The 18,400-nt window shown below is 43.4% G+C and overlaps 1 protein-coding gene across 7 annotated transcripts in view; it reads left to right on the plus strand.

Annotated features, from left to right (window-relative positions):
• The window catches only part of ELMO1 (engulfment and cell motility 1), a 569,414-nt gene that overhangs the window by 497,656 nt on the left and 53,358 nt on the right, over nucleotides 1-18,400 (plus strand). For all 7 annotated transcript variants that reach the window (XM_073549986.1, XM_073549985.1, XM_073549983.1 and 4 more), the window contains one exon: nucleotides 11,670-11,782. In XM_073549986.1, coding sequence (XP_073406087.1) covers nucleotides 11,670-11,782 — 113 coding nt within the window. The remainder of the gene's footprint in view (nucleotides 1-11,669; nucleotides 11,783-18,400) is intronic.

An 18,400-nucleotide genomic window follows, 5' to 3' on the forward strand; every position in this document is an offset into this window, starting at 1 on the left:
ATAGAGCCCTTCCCTTTGGTCTCTCAGCAGCACCCAGGGTTTTTACAAAATTAGTGGCCGAAGTTATGGCTCACTTACGAGAGGTTGACGTCTTAATCATTCCATATTTAGACGATTTCTTGATTGTAGGAAAATCGATGGGTCATTGTAAATCCCAGATAGAAAAGGCTAGATCCAGGTTAGAAAACCTAGGATGGATTTTAAACTACGAGAAATCCCGACTCCAGCCCTTAAAAATACAGAAATTTTTAGGATTGATACTAAATTCAGACACTCAGCGGTGCCTGCTACCACTAGATAAATTACAAAAGATACAGGAGCAGGTTCTTCGGGCAATGGATAACCCATCTATGACCCTCAGACAGGCCATGTCCCTGTTAGGTTCTCTAACTTCATGCATCCCAGCAGTAAGGTGGGCACAGTTCCATACCAGAACCCTTCAAAACGACGTCTTGATTAATAGCAGGGCCCTTGGAGGCTCCTTACAAGGTCGGATGTGTCTAAGCCCCTCAACTGTTACATCACTAAGATGGTGGCTTCAGAGCGAGAACCTAGCGTCAGGGGTGCCCTGGATAGCACAGATAACCCGTATTATAACCACAGACGCTAGTTCCTTTGGTTGGGGAGCCCATATGGGGGACATAGTGGTACAGGGCCAGTGGGATTCTAATTCTGAAATCTCATCCAACCAGAGAGAACTATTGGCGATAGAGCGAGCAGTCAAGAAACTCATTATCTACCTGCAGGGCCATCATGTGAGGATACACTCGGACAACCAGGTAGCGGTAGCATATGTCAACCACCAAGGTGGAACCCGCTCCAGCGCTCTGATGCAGATAACAGAACGGCTCCTCCAGATAGCAGAGAGAAATTGTCTATCTTTGACCGCGCTCCACATCAGCGGAAAGGACAATGTAAGAGCAGACTTTTTAAGCCGCAAGGCTCTAAGACAAGGAGAATGGGCTTTGAACAAAGACATTTACCGCCAGATTGTCCGCAGATGGGGCCAGCCAGAGGTAGACCTCTTTGCCACCAGAGAAAACAGAAAAGAAAGATTGTTCTGCTCTCTGAACCCCAGGGAAAATCCCCTGGCGGTGGATGCCCTACTGATAAGATGGGACTTTTCTCTGGCATACGCCTTCCCACCATTGAATCTTCTTCCCCTGGTAGTCAGGAAGATCAGAGAGGATCAGGCAAGAGTCATACTGATTGCCCCCTTTTGGCCCAGGAGGACCTGGTTCGCGTGGTTGAGGACCATGTCGGTAGGCGATCCCTAGGTACTACCGAACCTTCCAGATCTCCTCTACCAGGGGCCAGTCAGCCACCCACAAGTAGCGAGACTTCATTTGACGGCGTGGTGTTTGAAAGGTCACTATTAAAAAATAGAGGGTTCTCCAAGAACTTAATTGACACCCTCCTAAGAAGCAGAAAATTAACCACCACTAATATTTATGCTAGGACCTGGAAACGCTTCCTATCCACCTTTCACTTTGACATCAGAGATGGAATTCCCACGAAACATATTCTGGAATTTCTCCAGAAAGGTTTCGAATTGGGTCTCTCCACAAGTACGCTAAAAGTACAGGTTTCAGCCTTAGGGGCCCTGTTTGCAGCTGATATTGCAAAAGATTATTGGGTAGCAAGGTTCATCAGAGCAGCGGCCAGATCGAGACCTATACACAAAGACAGATGCGTACCGTGGGACTTAAACTTAGTCCTTACAGCCATGACAGAAAGTCCGTTTGAACCTTTAGATTCCGCCTCACTAAAGATTATATCCCTTAAAACAGCATTCCTGGTAGCAATAACATCCGCACGTAGGGTGAGCGACATACAGGCACTCTCCAGATTGCCTCCTTACACAGAGTTCTTACAGGATAGAGTGATCCTAAGGCCAGATCCAGCATACCTTCCCAAGGTAGCAACACAATTCCACAGGACACAGGAGATAGTTCTGCCTTCCTTCCTCCCTAATCCAACCAACCCTAAAGAGCAGAAACTTCAGGCATTAGATATTAGGCGGTGCTTACTGACATATTTAGCAGCCACGGATCCTTGGAAGAAGGAGAACGCATTATTCCTATCCTTCCAAGGTTCCAGAAAAGGATACAGAGTATCAAAACGCACATTAGCAAGGTGGATTAGGGAGGCTATCTCTCTTGCCTACACAGCAGGTGGCGGTCCGGCTCCACAGAACCTGAGGGCACATTCCACTCGGGCCATGGCATCATCCTGGGCAGAGAGATCTGGAGTATCAATTGATCAAATATGTAAGGCGGCCACCTGGTCATCTCCTTCCACCTTTTTTAACCACTATCGGTTAGACATGGGTGCCTCCTCAGACCTCACCTTCGGGCTAAGGGTGCTGCAGGCTGTAGTCCCTCCCTAAATTAGTTTACATCTCTGTAATTCTCTCGTGGTGCTGTCATGGGAGTCCGAATAAAGTATTAAGTTACGTACCGGTAACGGTATTTTTCGGAAGCCCATGACAGCACCCTTAGTTCCCTCCCTTGTTCACATATAGGGGTGCACTCCTTAGAAGTTTGTTCATAGAATCACCTTATGTGGGAGATGGTATGAAATAATTCTGTTAAATAGGGTAGATAGGTTGTATATATCATATGTTGTGTACTAACCATGGTAGCCTCTCAAGCTCTGTAATCCAACTGATGCGTGGGAGAGGTACCGCCCTTTTGTATCTGTAGGTTTCCTGTTCCTATGGGGCGGATCCCCTCTCTCGTGGTGCTGTCATGGGCTTCCGAAAAATACCGTTACCGGTACGTAACTTAATACTATACCGTATATACTCGTGTATAAGCCGACCCGAGTATAAGCCGACCCCCCCCCTAATTTTGCCACAAAAAAACTGGGAAAACCGCGTATAAGCCTAGAGTCGAAAATGCAGCAGCTACTGGTAAATTTCAAAAATAAAAATAGATACCAATAAAAGTAAAATTAATTGAGACATCAGTAGGTTAAATGTTTTTGAATATCCATATTGAATCAGGAGCCCCATAGCCCCATATAATGCTCCGTACAGTTCATGATGCGCCCCATAAGATGCTCCATACAAAATACACCCCATATAATGCTGCACAAAGGTTAATAATGCCCCCATAAGAATCTCCATAGAATAATATGCCCCATATAATGCTCCATAAAGGTTATGGCCCCATAAGATGCTCCATAGAATATGCCCCATAAGATGCTTCATAGATTATTCCCCCATAAGATGCTCCATAAAATGCTCCATAGATTATGCCCCCATAAGATGCTTCATAGATTATGCCCCATAAGATGCTTCATAGATTTTGCCCCATGTGATGCTCCATAGACTATGCCCCCATATGCTGCCCCATAGAATATGCCCCCATATGCTGCCCCATAGAATATGCCCCCATATGCTGACCCATAGAATATGCCCCCATATGCTGCCCCCATATGCTGCCCCCATAAGATGCTCCATATATTATGCCCCATATGCTGCTGCAAAAAACAAAAAATGCCATACTCACCACTCCTGCTCAGGACCCTGCACCTGAGATATTCACCTGTCCATGGTCCATCGCTGCTCACTGCTGTCTGCCGCTTCCTGTGTCAGTGACTGTTCAGCCAGCAGAGGGCGCAGCGCACACTAACCACGTCACCGCACCCCTTGCTGCCTAAACGTCACTGACACAGGACGCAGCAGACAGCGGTGAGCAGCGATGGACCCGGGACAGGTGAATATCGGATATACTTACCCCCCTCCAGGCGCGGTCTCTGCAGCCCCGCTTCTCCGACTCCCATGGTCTCTGGCATCTCTTCCTTCAGCGGTCATGTACGGGGGGGCTGCAGATACCGCACAGGGGGGTCAGTATGATCTCTGACTCCCCCGCTCCCCCTCCCCTGCCGACCCCCAGGTATTTGACTCGTGTATAAGCCGAGAGGGGGACTTTCAGCCCCCAAAAATGGGCTGAAAATCTCAGCTTATACACGAGTGTATACGGTAAATGACCTCTTCCTGACTCTGGGGAGGACGCTGCCTGAAAGCTAACTCTGCCTCCAGAGCTTATTATAAATGAAGGGGTAGTTACCAATGTGATGTGGAATGGCCGCTCTCTGCTCTGTTGATCTCACTGCAGAGCTGTGTGTGATTACACCTGACACATCTGCAGGTTCCTCTCCGCTTCAGCTTCCATCTCATATGCAGACAGTGGTGTAATATTGTTTCAATACAGCACAGCTCAGAGAGAAGCAAAAAATGTGTTTGCAAGAAGACAAATTTCATTTCTCCTATTCTGTGTTAGTTACTTGTCTCACACTGGTAACTCCCGCTTCATGTAAAACAAGTCCAGGAGGCAGAGTTATCTCCCGGCAGTGTCCTCCCCATAACCTGGAAGAGGTCATTTATATAAAGTGATAGAACATGATTTCTCCACAATGCATCTGATATGAGACATACAGTGATAACTTTTTTTCAGCGGCCTGTACCCTGTATGCCCATATAAATTTGTAAAGTACATTCTAATCAATAGATCTTGGAATAATAAGTTCCACAAGTGGATGTGTCAAAAACATTTCTGTACTGAGAAAATCTTATAGATGTGCTTCTACTATTGTCTTTACCACACAGAAAGCAGCAGCTGTGATCCCATGCTGTCCTGTCTGTATATACTCTTTTGCTTTGCCCCTGCCCAGGGGATGTGGTACATTTATACCATGTTCCTGCACAGTCCCAGCCATTACAACATGGGCACATTTATAGGATTATTTCAGCACAGGAACATTTGTTTTAGCACATCTTATTGTGGAGCTTCATATTTTTCCAAAATCTACTGATTAAAATGTACTTTGTTCATGTGAAAATCCCTTTAAGCGTTTATTTCACTACATTGTTATTGATGAATTCTTAAGATTGGTCAGCAATATCAGATCATAAGGATACTGGTACCCAACACCCACACTAATTAGCTGGTCAAACCTCTGGCAACGGCTGGACATGGGACAGAATACACCACTACTCCATCAAAAAGTTTAGTGGCCGCTGCTGGGTGCTTCAAAGTAGCTCCTATTAGTGCTTTTAGAAAAAACATCACAAAGTGTCTTCTTTGCCCTTTACAGCCTTCAGTGACCCTAAGGAGGGGGCTGCAAGAACTTTTCTTCATGTTATCATCCTGCTTACCAGTCATAGATTATACAGTGAGTTCGGAAAGTATTCAGACCCCTTTACATTTTTCACTGTTTGTTTCATTGCAGCCATTTGGTAAATTCAAAAAATTTCATTTTTTTTTCTCATTAATGTACACTCTGCACCCCATTGTGACTGAAAAAAAACAGAAATGTAGAAATTTTTGCAAATTTATTGAAAAAGAAAAACTGAAATGTCACGTGGTCATAAGTATTCCGACCCTTTGCTAGGTATGGAGTAGAAGCACCTTTTTAAGCTAGTACAGCCATGAGTCGTCTTGGGAATGATGCAACAAGGTTTTCACATCTGTATTTGGGGGTCCTCTTCCATTCTTCCTTGGTGGACAGCCATTTTCAGGTCTCTCCAGAGATGCTCAGCCATTTTCAGATCTCTCCAGAGATGCTCAATTTGGTTTAGGTCAGGGCTCTGGCTGGGCCAGTCAAGAATGGTCACAGAATTGTTCTGAAGCCACTCCTTTGTTATTTTAGCTGTATGCTTAGGGTTATTGTCTTGTTGGAAGGTGAACCTTCGGCCAAGCCTGAGCACTCTGGAAGAGCTTTTCAGTTGAAACCAATTGTCCTATCCCTGCAGCTGAAAAACACCCCCATGATGCTGCCACCACCATGTTTCACTGTTGGTATTGTATTGGGCAGATGATGAGCAGTGACTGGTTTTCTCCACACATACCGCTTAGAATTATCACCAAAAAGTTCTATCTTCATCTCATCAGACCAGAGAATCTTATTTTTCATAGTCTGGGACTCCTTCATGTGTTTTTAACAAACTATATGTGGGCTTTCATAAGTCTGACACTGAGGAGAGGCTTCCATTGGGAAACTCTGCCAGAAAGTGGCTGCAGTACTGCTGGAGGGCTGCAGTGATAGTTGAGTTTGTGGAACTTTCACCCATCTCTCTACTGCATCTGTGTAGCTCACCCACATTGATCTTGGGGTTCTTCTTTACCTTTCTCACCAATGCTGTTCTCCCACGATTGCCCAGTTTGGCTGGACGGCCAGGTCTAGGAAGACTTCTGGTGCTCCCAAACTTAAGGATTATGGAGGCCACTGTGCTCTTAGGAACCTTGAGTACTGCAGAAATTCTTTTGTAATCTTAGCCAGATCTGTGCCTTGCCACAATTCTGTCTCTGAGCTCCTTGGCCAGTTGCTTTGACCTCATGGATTCTCATTTGGTCTGACATGCGCTGTGAGGTCTTATATAGACAGGAGTGTGCCTTTACAAATCAAGTCCTATCAGTTTAGTTAAACACAGCTGGACTCCAATGAAGGAGAAGAACCATCTCAAGGAGGATCACAAGGAAATGGACAGCATGTGACTTAAATATGAGTGGCTGAGGAAAGGGTCTGAATACTTAAGACCATGTGATATTTCAATTTTTCTTTTTTTAAAAATTTGCAAAAAATTCTACGTTTCTGTTTTTTTTCAGTCTAGATGGGGTGCAGAGTGTACATTAACCCTTTTCTGCCATTGGACGTACTATCCCGTCCATGTGCCCTGGGACTTAATTCCCAAGGATGGGATAGTACGTCATAGCGATCAGCTAACACCCGGCACTTTGTGTCAGGGGCGGTCACGGACCGCCCCCGCACTTTAACCCCTGGCACACTGCGATCAAACATGATCGCAGTGTACCGGGGGTTTAGAGAAGCATCGGCAGGGAGGGGGCTCCCCCCGTGCTTCCCTGAGACCCCCAGCGCAGCGCAATGTGCTGTGCTGCTCTGGGTGACGCCTCCTCTGCAGGTCCCCGGATCCAATATGGCCGCAGGGGTCTTGCAGGGAGACGGCTTCCTCAGTGCCTGCAGATAGCAGGCACAAGGAAGCCTGCTGCAGCGCCTGTCAGATCGCTGATCTGACACAGTGCTCTGTAATGTGTCTGATCAGTGATCTGACACATGACAGTGATGTCCCCCCCGGGACAATGTAATAAAGTAAAAAAAAAAAATTAAAAAAAAAGTGTAAAAATAATTTATAAAAAAAATCGCTAAATAAATAAAAAAAAAAAAATCCCTAATAAATTCATTTTTTGGGTATAAAAAAAAACCAATAAAAGTACACATAATTAGTATCGCAGCGTCCGTAACGACCCACCCTATAAAACTGTCCCACTAATTAACTCCATTAGCGAACCCCTTAAAAAATAAAAATAAAAAAACAAAGCAAAAAAAAGCTTTAACATCATACCGCCAAACAAAAAGTGCAATAACACGCGATCAAAAAGACTGATATAAATAACCATGGAAGCGCTGAAAACGTCATCTTGTCCCGCAAAAAATGAGCCGCCATACAGCATCATCAGTGAAAAAATAAAAAAGTTATAGCTCGCAGAATAAAGCGATGCAAAAATTTATTTTTTTATATAAAATTGTTTTCATTGCATAAAACCTCCAAAACATAAAAAAAGACATAAATGAGGTATTGCTGTAATCGTAATGACCCGAAGAATAAAATCGCTTTATCAATTTTACCACACGCGGAACGGTGTAAACGTACCCCCCAAAAGAAATTCATGAAATGCTGGTTTTTGTTCATTCTGTGTCCCAAAAATCGGAATAAAAAGCGATCAAAAAATGTCACGTGCCCGAAAATAGTACCAATTAAAACGTTAACTCGTCCCGCAAAAAATAAGACCTCACATGACTTGGTGGGTCAAAATATGCTCTCAAAATGTTGTGATGCAAAGACTATTTTTACAATAAAAAGCGTCTTTTAGAGTGTGACAGCTGCCAAACATAAAATCCCACCATAAATAGTAAATCAAACCCCCCTTTACCACCCCCTCAGGGAAAAATAATAAAATTAAAAAAAATGTATTTATTTCCATTTTCCCGTTAGGGTTAGGGCTACGCTTAGAGTTAAGGCTAGGGTTAGGGCTACGGTTAGGGCTAGGGTTGGAGTTAGAATTGGGGAGTTTCCACTGTTTAGGCACATAAGGTGCTCGCCAAACGCAACATGGCATCTGATCTCCATTCCAGCCAATTCTGCGTTGAAAAAGTCAAACAGTGCTCCTTCCCTTCCAAGCTCTGCCATGCACCCAAACAGTGTTTGACCGCCACATATGGGGTATCAGCCTACTCAGGACAAATAGCAAAACAACTTTTGGGGTCCAATTTCTCCTGTTACCCTTAGGAAAATAAAAAATTGGGGGCAAAAATATTATTTTTGTGGAAAAAAATATGATTTTTTTATTTTCAGGCCCAGGCGTTATAACTTCTTTAAAGCACTTGGGGGTTCAAAGTGCTCAACACACATCTAGATAAGTTCCTTGGGGGTCTAGTTTCCAAAATGGGGTCACTTGTGGGGGGTTTCAACAGTTTAGGCACATCAGAGGTTCTCCAAACGCGACATGACACCCGCAGACCATTCCATCAAAATCTGCATTCCAAAACGTCACTACTTCCCTTCCAAACCCGGACGTGTGCCCATACAGTATTTTTCTCCCACATATGGGGTATTGGTGTACTCAGGACAAATTGGACAATTTTTGGGGTCCAATTTCTCCTGTTACTCTTGGGAAAATAATAAAATTGGGGACTAAAAGATCATGTTTGTGGAAAAAATATGATTTTGTTCTGTTTAGGAACATCAGGGGCTCTCCAAACGTGACATGGCGTCCAATCTGAATTCCAGCCAATTTTGCATTGAAAAAGTCAAACGGCGCTCCTTCCCTTCTTAGCTCTGCCATGCGCCGAAACAGTAGTTCCCCCCCACATATCAGGTATCAGCGTACTCAGGACAAATTGCACAATAACTTTTGCAGTCCAATTTCTCCTGTCACCTTTGGTAAAATAAAAAAAAATTGCACCTGACGTAATTTTTTTGTGAAAAAAAGTTAAATGTTCATTTTTTTTTAAACATTCAAAAAGTTCCTGTGACGCACCTGAAGGGTTAATAAACTTCTTGAATGTGGTTTTGAGCACCTTGAGGGGTGCAGTTTTTAGAATGGTGTCACTTTTGGGTGTTTTCTATCATATAGACCCCTCAAAGTGACTTCAAATGTGATGTGGTCCCTAAAAATAAAATGGTGTTGTAAAAATGAGAAATCGCTGGGCAACTTTTAACCCTTATAACTTCCTAACTAAAAAAAATTTGGTTCCAAAATTGTGCTGATGTAAAGTAAACATGTGGGAAATGTTATTTATTAAGTTTTTTGTGTGCCATATCTCTGTGATTTAAGGGCATGAAAATTCAAAGTTGGAAAATTGCAAAATTTTCAAAATTTTTGCCAAATTTCTGTTTTTTTCACAAATAAATGCAAGTTATATGAATGAAATTTTACCACTGACATGAAGCACAATATGTCACGAGAAAACATTGTCAGAATCACCTGGATCCATGGAAGCGTTCCAGAGTTATGACCTCATAAAGGGACAGTGGTCAGAATTGTAAAAATTGGCCCGGTCATTAACGTGTAAACCACCCTTGGGGGTAAAGTGGTTAATGAGGAAAGCAAGAACTTTTTTGAATGTACCAAATGGCTTCAATGAAACAAAGAGTGAAAAATTTAAAGGGGTCTGAATATTTTCCATAGCCACTGTATGTGCTCTATGGAAGGGAGAGCAGTGTATGAGAAGATCCGCAGTCCTACATCCAATCAACCTCTACCCCAAATCGGGACTTTAGTCCTCTGTTACTCAAATGTTTTCTGATATCCTGATCATGTAGATTTGGAACCTCAGTATTTAGTTCTGGTGAACATGTAAACTCTTCACATCTTTTACATTTATTTTATCTTTTGCATGATGGCTCTACCTGTGACAAAGTTTAGCCATAAACATTATTTTGTAAGCTTTTTTTTTTTTAAATATTTTTATTTTAATGCAAAATTGCATGAAGGTATCTATAATTGTAAAGTACTGGATGGCATTTTCACATTGTACCAGATGACTTTTTAAAGGGGTTGTCCTAAATTAACTTATTTCTATTATTCAATGTAACCTACAGAGTTACTGTAAACAAATTAGACATAGACTGGTAAAAAAGTATTTACACTGGCCAATCATCGAGGAATGAGTTCTCGTTTCCTAATAATCTGCCAGTGTAAACACACTGCCAATCACACAATGAGCAAGCAATATGCTAAATCAATGGGTGAAATTATTTTTAAGTTTGCATAAAAGTTATCATTAACAGTAGAACATCATAACATGTAAACCAGACATGTGCTCCTGAGAACGACAGTCCATGCTCACAGATTAATCATTTTACCAGTCGTTCCGTGCTCATGATAAGTGTGGTCAGCCTACCTAAACACGCTACTAAAGGACCGCTGATTGGATTCTATTTTGCCGTTCACGGTCGTTTGCTGGCTGCCATTGGCCAATGTAAACGCGCTTTCTTTAATAAAATTAGATTTTTTTATTTTCGAGATCCAAATCCCTTTTTCCTCATAGTCACCAGATCACATGCCGTACTTTCCTGTAAATGGTGTAGACCTACCCAGACGCCTTTTCTTACAGCATATTATTATTATTATTATTTATTTATATAGCACCATTGATTCCATGGTGCTGTACATGAGAAGGGGTTACATACAAATTACAGATATCTCTTACAGTAAACAAACTAACAATGACAGACTGATACAGAGGGGAGAGGACCCTGCCCTTTCGGGCTTACATGCTACAGGATGGTGGGGAAGGAGACAGTAGGTTGGTGGGTTGCAGCAGTTCCGGTGTTGGTTGAGGCGATATCACCGGTAGTGGTGAGAGAGAAGGAGGTAGCGGGGTCATTACAGGCTGTAGGCTTTCTTGAAGAGGTGGGTTTTCAGGTTCTGTCTGGAGGCATAGCGCCTTTACCACATATTGGCTATGAAAAGCAGGGCTTTAAGCCTACAATTGTATGTGACTTCAATGCTGATGGCATGGAAACTGAGGGAATAATCATGGGATCTGTAAAGCAGTCTGGTATCTGTAGTTCTCAGCTGCGTATACACCCCTATCTGCAAGTCACAATGAAAGCAAGAGAAGATTGGATGTGTGGAAATATTTGTATTAATGATCTTATTAAGGTTTTTTGTTTGGCAAAATTGTCCAGGGAACTAAAGGAAAAATGGGGACACCTTTTTAATAGACATAACCCTTTAAGGAATAGGATACTTTAACACTGAGGGCCATGGGATTCGCAAAGTGTGAACTGATCTTATTTTCCTACTCAGAAATTAGTATCAAGGTTTGCATTTTGTTGGCAGGGGGGATTTTTCAATTCCACAACTTTCAGGAAATTTCAACTGACTATCGGGCTGTGTTGAGATGATCCAAACCCACCATTCTCTTCTCTACAGTACTATAGTGCACTCCATTTCAGTGAATAGCTGACACCGATGGAACTTTGCCAGCGCTTTGTGCAAGGACATTTGGTTGCAAAATATTTCTGTATAATTGTCATTAGGAAATATCCATCAGTTTGTGTAATATTAATATAGCCATTGCCCAGATAACCAATATGCTTCTCATCACGTCTGTCCTTTTTTATCAATGCTTAGGGAACTGAAAGAGAAGATTCAGCCGGAAATCTTAGAACTTATCAAACAACAGCGACTTAACCGGCTTGTTGAAGGAACCTGCTTCAGAAAACTGAACAGTCGAAGACGACAAGGTAGGTTTTAGTCAAGTCTAGAGCTCTTTTCTCACCATATATTACAGTACCTGATGCTTTCTATGATTAGAATGTATGAAAAAGACGTCTGACACATATTTCACATTTGTTTGTATAATAGCAAAAAAGGAATTGCAGCACATGGCCTACATCTGACATTTGTCCAAGTAACCCCATCATAATACTAATATTTCTCCTCCTCATAATCAAATTGTCCATGTATAAAGGTCGGATGGAACTCTTGTAAAACGTATAGACAATATCAGCTCTCTTGGACTGATTTCTTTAGACTTTGTGAATTCCACTGAAGCATTTCTTCACACAGAAAGAAAAATGTCCAGAAGCTTAAAAAAAGAAAGTAACCAGAACCTTATGGATCTGAGCACTGGAACATAATAACGGCCGAAAGGTGTGAAACTGACACCAATTTTAGCTGTCACAAAGTTCGCTACCTAAGAGGTTGTAGAACCTTTAGTCAGATGTTTCTATGATTACTGAAGTACAGTTAGAAAAGCATTGCATAAGTTTTAAACTTTCATTGACAGATATATATTTATTTATAATAAAAGTGTAAAAACGTACGAAATGCTGATCATAGAACCATAGTAACATCTGACTAAAAGATGTCAAATCAATGAAGTGACAAACTACAACCAAAATTTTAGGCAGTCTCCAAATTTTTGGCCGTGACTGTACATGGTAGACTCTAAACGGGTCTTGGTAATTTCTGATGGTTTTTGAAATTTGTATCAAATAGGATGTATGAGTCAAAAATATGCATAGTAAGTAGTGATGAGCGAGTATACTCGTTGCTGAGGTTTTCCCTCACATGCTCCGGTGACCTCCGAGTATTTGGATGTGCTCGGAGATTTAGTTTGTGTCGACGCAGCTGCATGATTTGTGGCTGCTGGACAGCCTGAATACATGTGTGGAATGCCTGTTTGTTAGGGAATTCCCACATGTATTCAGGCTCTGTAGCAGCCACAAATCATGCAGCTGAGGCGACAGAAACTAATTCTCCGAGCAGGCCAAAATACTCGGAGGACACCCAAGCATGCTCGGGAAAACCCGAGCAACGAGTATACTCGCTCATCACGAATAGTAAGTTAACTGTAAAATGGCTTCACACCTTTTTTGATCAACAAACACTCATAGATGTGTTACAGACCACCTAGCAGTGGGAACAAGTGGCTAAACTCAATAATTTACTAACTACTAAAAAGTAACAATATTTACTGTTTTGCATTAAAGGGAATCTGTTAGCAGGTAATCTGAAAGCAGCGTTATGTAGGGATAGAGAACCTGATTCCAGTTATGTCACTTGCTCAAAAGCTTGCAATACCTTCATTACAATCATTGTTTTATCAACAAGAGATTATTACTGCACGGCTAAAGGCCCAGTCATACTAAGCGATCTCGCTAGCGAGATCGCTGTGTGTGACACATCAGTGATCTCGCCAGCGAGATCACTGTGTGTGACGGGGATCAGCGACCGGCCCCCCTGCCAGCTATCGCTGATCGTGCTCGAGCGGCCTGGGCCGTTTTTCAATTGCTGGTCTCCCGCTGCCCAGCGCGCATTGCTGCGTGTGACAGCGAGAGACCAGCGATCAGCGACGCTGGTTGCTAATGTAAACGTAGGGTATCCAGGAGCCGCGGCTCCTGGATACCCGCTGTTTACCTTGGAAACCGGCGCACACGCTGGTTTCCAAGGTAAGCGTCGGGTATCCAGGAGTCGCGCGGCTCCTAGATACCCGATGTTTACCTTGGAAACCAGCGTGTACGCCAGTTTCCAAGGTAAGCAGCGGGTATCCAGGAGTTGCGCGGCTCCTGGATACCCGACGTTTACATTAGAAACCAGCGTCCACCGTCGCTGGTCCTGGTCGCTGGGGCTGTCTATGTGACAGCTCACCAGCGATCAGCCTAACGATGTCCCAGCGATCCCATCATGTCGGATCGTTGGTGGGATCACTGGGACATCGTTTAGTGTGACGGGGCCTTACGTGTTTCATGCCAAGGAGTCAAGCTAATCTGTGTAACCCTGTTTACACCAATTGGTAGCTTGCTGACAATGTACAGTGTACACAGGAAGCTGCCTATCATGAGTGCGGGCACGGTTATACAGAGCTCAGCATTCATAGCATTTCTATATCTACAGCAGAGATATTTTATCAAAACTACACCAAGCAGTACAGAAAATGATACATTAATACATCTCTGGAATCAGGGTCTCTGCCCCTACACATCATGCCTCTCTCAGATTACATAGCCAAACCTGCTAATGGATTCCCTTTAAACATATCCCTGGCAAACTGAATCTGTGATTAGTTTTTGTCTAATTTCTTTCCACCATGTTTTCAAAAAATAATAACTACGAGAAGTAAAAGGATGAAACCTGAAGCCATGTCCACCAATTGCTTATTTATTGGTAATGGCTAAGCAACCAGATGCTGTGCATTCTAACTATAGGTATTCAGTCTTGCCGGTAGTTTGCCTTCCAGACTCATTTGAGAGGTACAGTTGTGCTCAAAAGTTTACATACCCCGGCAGAAGTTTTGCTTTCTTGGCCTTTTTTCACAGAATATGAATGATAACACCAAAACGTTTTCTCCACTCATGGTTAGTGGTCGGGTGAAGTCATTTATTGTCAAACTACTGTGTTTTCTCTTTTTAAATCACAACTGAAAACATCCAAATGACCCTAATCAAAAGTTTACATACCCTGGTGATTTTGGCCTGATAACATGCACAGAAGTTGACACAAATGGGTTTGACTGGCTATTAAAGGTAACATCCTAACCTGTGACCTGTTTGCTTGTAATCAGTGTGTGTGCATAAAAGATGAATTAGTTTCTGGGATCCAGACAAACTCTTGCATCTTTCATTCAGCCACTGACGTTTCTCGATTGTGAGTCATGTGGAAAGCAAATGAATTGTCAACAGATCTGCGGGAGAAGGTAGTTGAACTGCATAAAATTGGAAGAGGGTAACAAAAAGATATCCAAGGAATTGATAATGACAGTCAGCAGCGTTCAAACTGTGATTAACAAATGGAAAATCGGGGGCTCTGTGAAAACAAAACAACGGTCAGGTAAACCAACAAAAATTGCATCCACAACTGCCAAGAAAATTGTACGGGATGCAAAGAAAAATCTACAAATAACATTAGCTGAAATACTGGACTCTCTGAAAACTAGCGGTGTGGCTGTTTCAAGATGCACAATAAGGAGGCAATTGAAAAAAAATGGGCTGCATGGTCGAGTCGCCAGAAGAAAGCCATTACTGCGCAAGTGCCATAAAATATCTTGCATACAATACGCAAAACAGCACAGAGACAAGCCTCAAAACTTCTGGAACAAGGTAATTTGGAGTGATAAGACCAAAATTGAACTTTTTGGCCACAACCATAGACGTTACATTTGGAAAGAAGTCAACCAGGCCTATCATGAAAGGAACACCAATCCCACTGTAAAGCACGGAGGTGGATTGTTGATGTTTTGGGGATGTGTGAGATACAAAGGCACAGGAAACTTGGTCAAAGTTGAAGGAAAGATGAACACATACCGTCCTGTCTTGTTAGCTGTATAATGCAATGATGGCTGATGAAGCATGGGAAAGCTTCCTTTCTAATGGAGGAGCTGATGGACTGTTAGTTTGGTCACCGGCTCCTCGATCAGCAGTCATTTTATATCTAAAAAGAAAGGGGACTATGTAATAAAAGAGGGCACTGTAAATAACAAAATTAACAAGAATACACTATGTAAGAGACAGCACTATACATAACAGCAGAGGAAGCTATATAATAAGGGACGGCACCATATATAACTAGAGAGGATGGTACATAATAAGGGATGGTGTTATACAGAATTAGTGAGTACACTATATACTAAGGGACTGTGTTAGACATAGTCAGTACACTATATACTAAGGGACTGTGCTAGACATAGTGAGTGCACTATATACTAAGGGACTGTGTTAGACATAAGCGATAATAATGTCTTCTCCACCTCCCCCTGTTCCTAAGGCAATTATAAGTCCCCCTTCCTCCCATCCCAATCCCCCACACCCCTCATTGTCCTCCTCACCTCGCATCCCATTATTGTCCTCTCCCTCACCCCATCATTGTCCTCTTCACCACCTCCATCATTTTCTTCTCCACCACCACTATCTTTGCTTTCTCCCCCACCACTCCCATCATTGCCCATTCCACCACCTCCATCATTTCCTCCTCCTCCACCCCCATTTATTGCCCTTTCCACCACCACCATCATTGCATTCTCCCCCACCACCCCATCATCATTTATTTTTCCCCCCACCACCCCATCATTGCCTTCTCCCCATCACCCCCATCATTGCCTTCTCCTTCACCCCATCACTCCCATCATTGCCTGCTCCATCACCCCATCACTCCCATCATTGCCTGCTCCATCACTCCCACCATTGCCTGCTCCATCACCCCATCACTCCCATCATTGCCTTCTCCCCATCACTCCTATCATTGCCTGCTCCATCACCCCCATCCTTGCCTGCTCCATCACTCCCATCACTCCCTTCTCCCCATCACTCCCTTCTCCCCATCACTCCCTTCTCCCCATCATTCCCATCATTGCCGTCTTCATCACCCCATCACTGCCTTCTCTCCATCACTCCCATCATTGCCTTCTCCCCATGATCCCATCAATGCCTTCTCTCCATCACCCCCATCATGACCTTCTCCCATTACCCCCTCATGGCCTTCTCCCATCACCCCAGGCATCAAGGCCTTCTTTGCCCATCACGGTCTTCTCCTCATGTCCCCATCTCCTCCAGGGCCAGACTAACCTACACAGACATACACACACAGACATACACACACACACACACACACACACACAGACATACACACATACACACACACGCACAGACACCACCTCTCTCCTCTCACCTGTCCGCAGCATCGCCTGCGCTTCCTCGCTCTGACACAGCAGCGGCCGCTGAATGATGACGTCATCAGCGGCACGCTCCTCTCTGTCAGTGAGAGACAGGAAGCGCAGGCGGTGGGCAGGAAGCAGGACGGGTCCTTGGAGCTCCGCTCCTGCTATTCCCTCTTGCAGGCAGCGGAGCTGCTTGGATCGCTCCCTGCCCGCCACTACACGAGGGCAATCTGGCCAGGGGACCTCCGGAGCCTCGGGCCCGGAGAAAACGGCCAGATTGCCCTCATCATTAGCTGCCTTGAAGGGCCCTCTGGAGGCTCTGGGCCCCGGTGCAGTGTACCGTTGAACGAGCAGCATGTCCGCCCATGCACCCAACCACTAACCATGAATGGAGAGAAAGTTTTGGTGGTGTTATTCATATTCTCTGAAAAAAGACCTAGAAAGCAAAAATTCTGCCAGGGTATGTAAACTTTTGAGCACAACTGTATCATACTATGTATTTGCCTGTCATCCAGTAGGTGAATATCTACTTAAACTTGTACTTACTAAGTGACTTACTATAGCTAAGAAGCAAGATATCCAGACGCAAAACCTCTGCGCTATACCTTTTGCCGCAAAATATCCATGTAGCTAACGTGTCAGACAGATGATTGACCAGTTTGTATAAAGTGCACGTGGCCGATTGATATAGTCTTTACAGGTTATCAGCTTTTCACTAGTTTGACTGTAATATAATCGACCTCTGGTCTAATGACCTGAACTGTGACAGCATTTTAGGTCCCATGGTTGGGACTCTTGTTTGTTATTTGGGCACATATTTGTGCCCTCATTGCTCTAAATTAGAATTAGCTTTTGAATGTAAACAAGAATGCTCCCTTCATTGATAGCAAAAAAATATGTTGTAAAAGCATGCAACTTTCCATTATACAGTACAATGATTGAACTTTAATTACATATACCTGTTGTTCTGTTGCCATTTATCTCCATTTCTATATTTGAAGTTTGTTAAATGATATAGAACAGCTTTGTTGCACTTCTCTCTGTAAGGCTGTGTGCACACGCTGCGGATTCCGCTGCGGACACGCAGCAGTTTTAGCTGCGGTGTACAGTACCATTCATTTGAATGGGAAAAAAAAAACGCTGTGCCGACGCTGCGGAAAAAACCGCGCGGATTTGCTGCGGTTTTGAATCCGCAGAAAGAATTGCATGTCAATTCTTTCTGCGGAAACCGCTGCGGGTTCCTATCTCCACCATTGTGGAGATAGTGAATCCGCAGGACCAAACCGCAGGCAAAACCGCAGATAATCCGCAGGTCTTTGGACCTGCGGATTATCTGCGGTTTTTGCAAAATCCGTGCGGATTAATCCGCAGCGGATTCCGCAGCGTGTGCACGTACCCTTACTGTTAATATTTAATGACATGAAATTAGTCTCCTATGGCAGAAGGCTGATGCAAAAGCTGTACTGGATATTAAATTCCTATCAGTACGACTAACCCATCTACATGGAATTCTAAGGTGCAGAATACATTTTTCAAATGAAATACAAATCGGGCAGCACGTTTTGATGTTTCCTTGTGCAAGCATCATACTGTTCCCCCAGGGTCTTATTTTCAATGCAATGAAAAGCTTGACATTTTCTGTGCTGTTTGCTTACTTATTAAAAACATCAGAAGCCATTCTGCAATGGTTCAGTTTATGTGACCTTAT

This window comes from Dendrobates tinctorius, unplaced genomic scaffold (genome assembly GCF_039654945.1).
Source record: "Dendrobates tinctorius isolate UK_male_01 unplaced genomic scaffold, ASM3965494v1 ptg000162l, whole genome shotgun sequence".
NCBI lineage: Eukaryota > Metazoa > Chordata > Amphibia > Anura > Dendrobatidae > Dendrobates > Dendrobates tinctorius.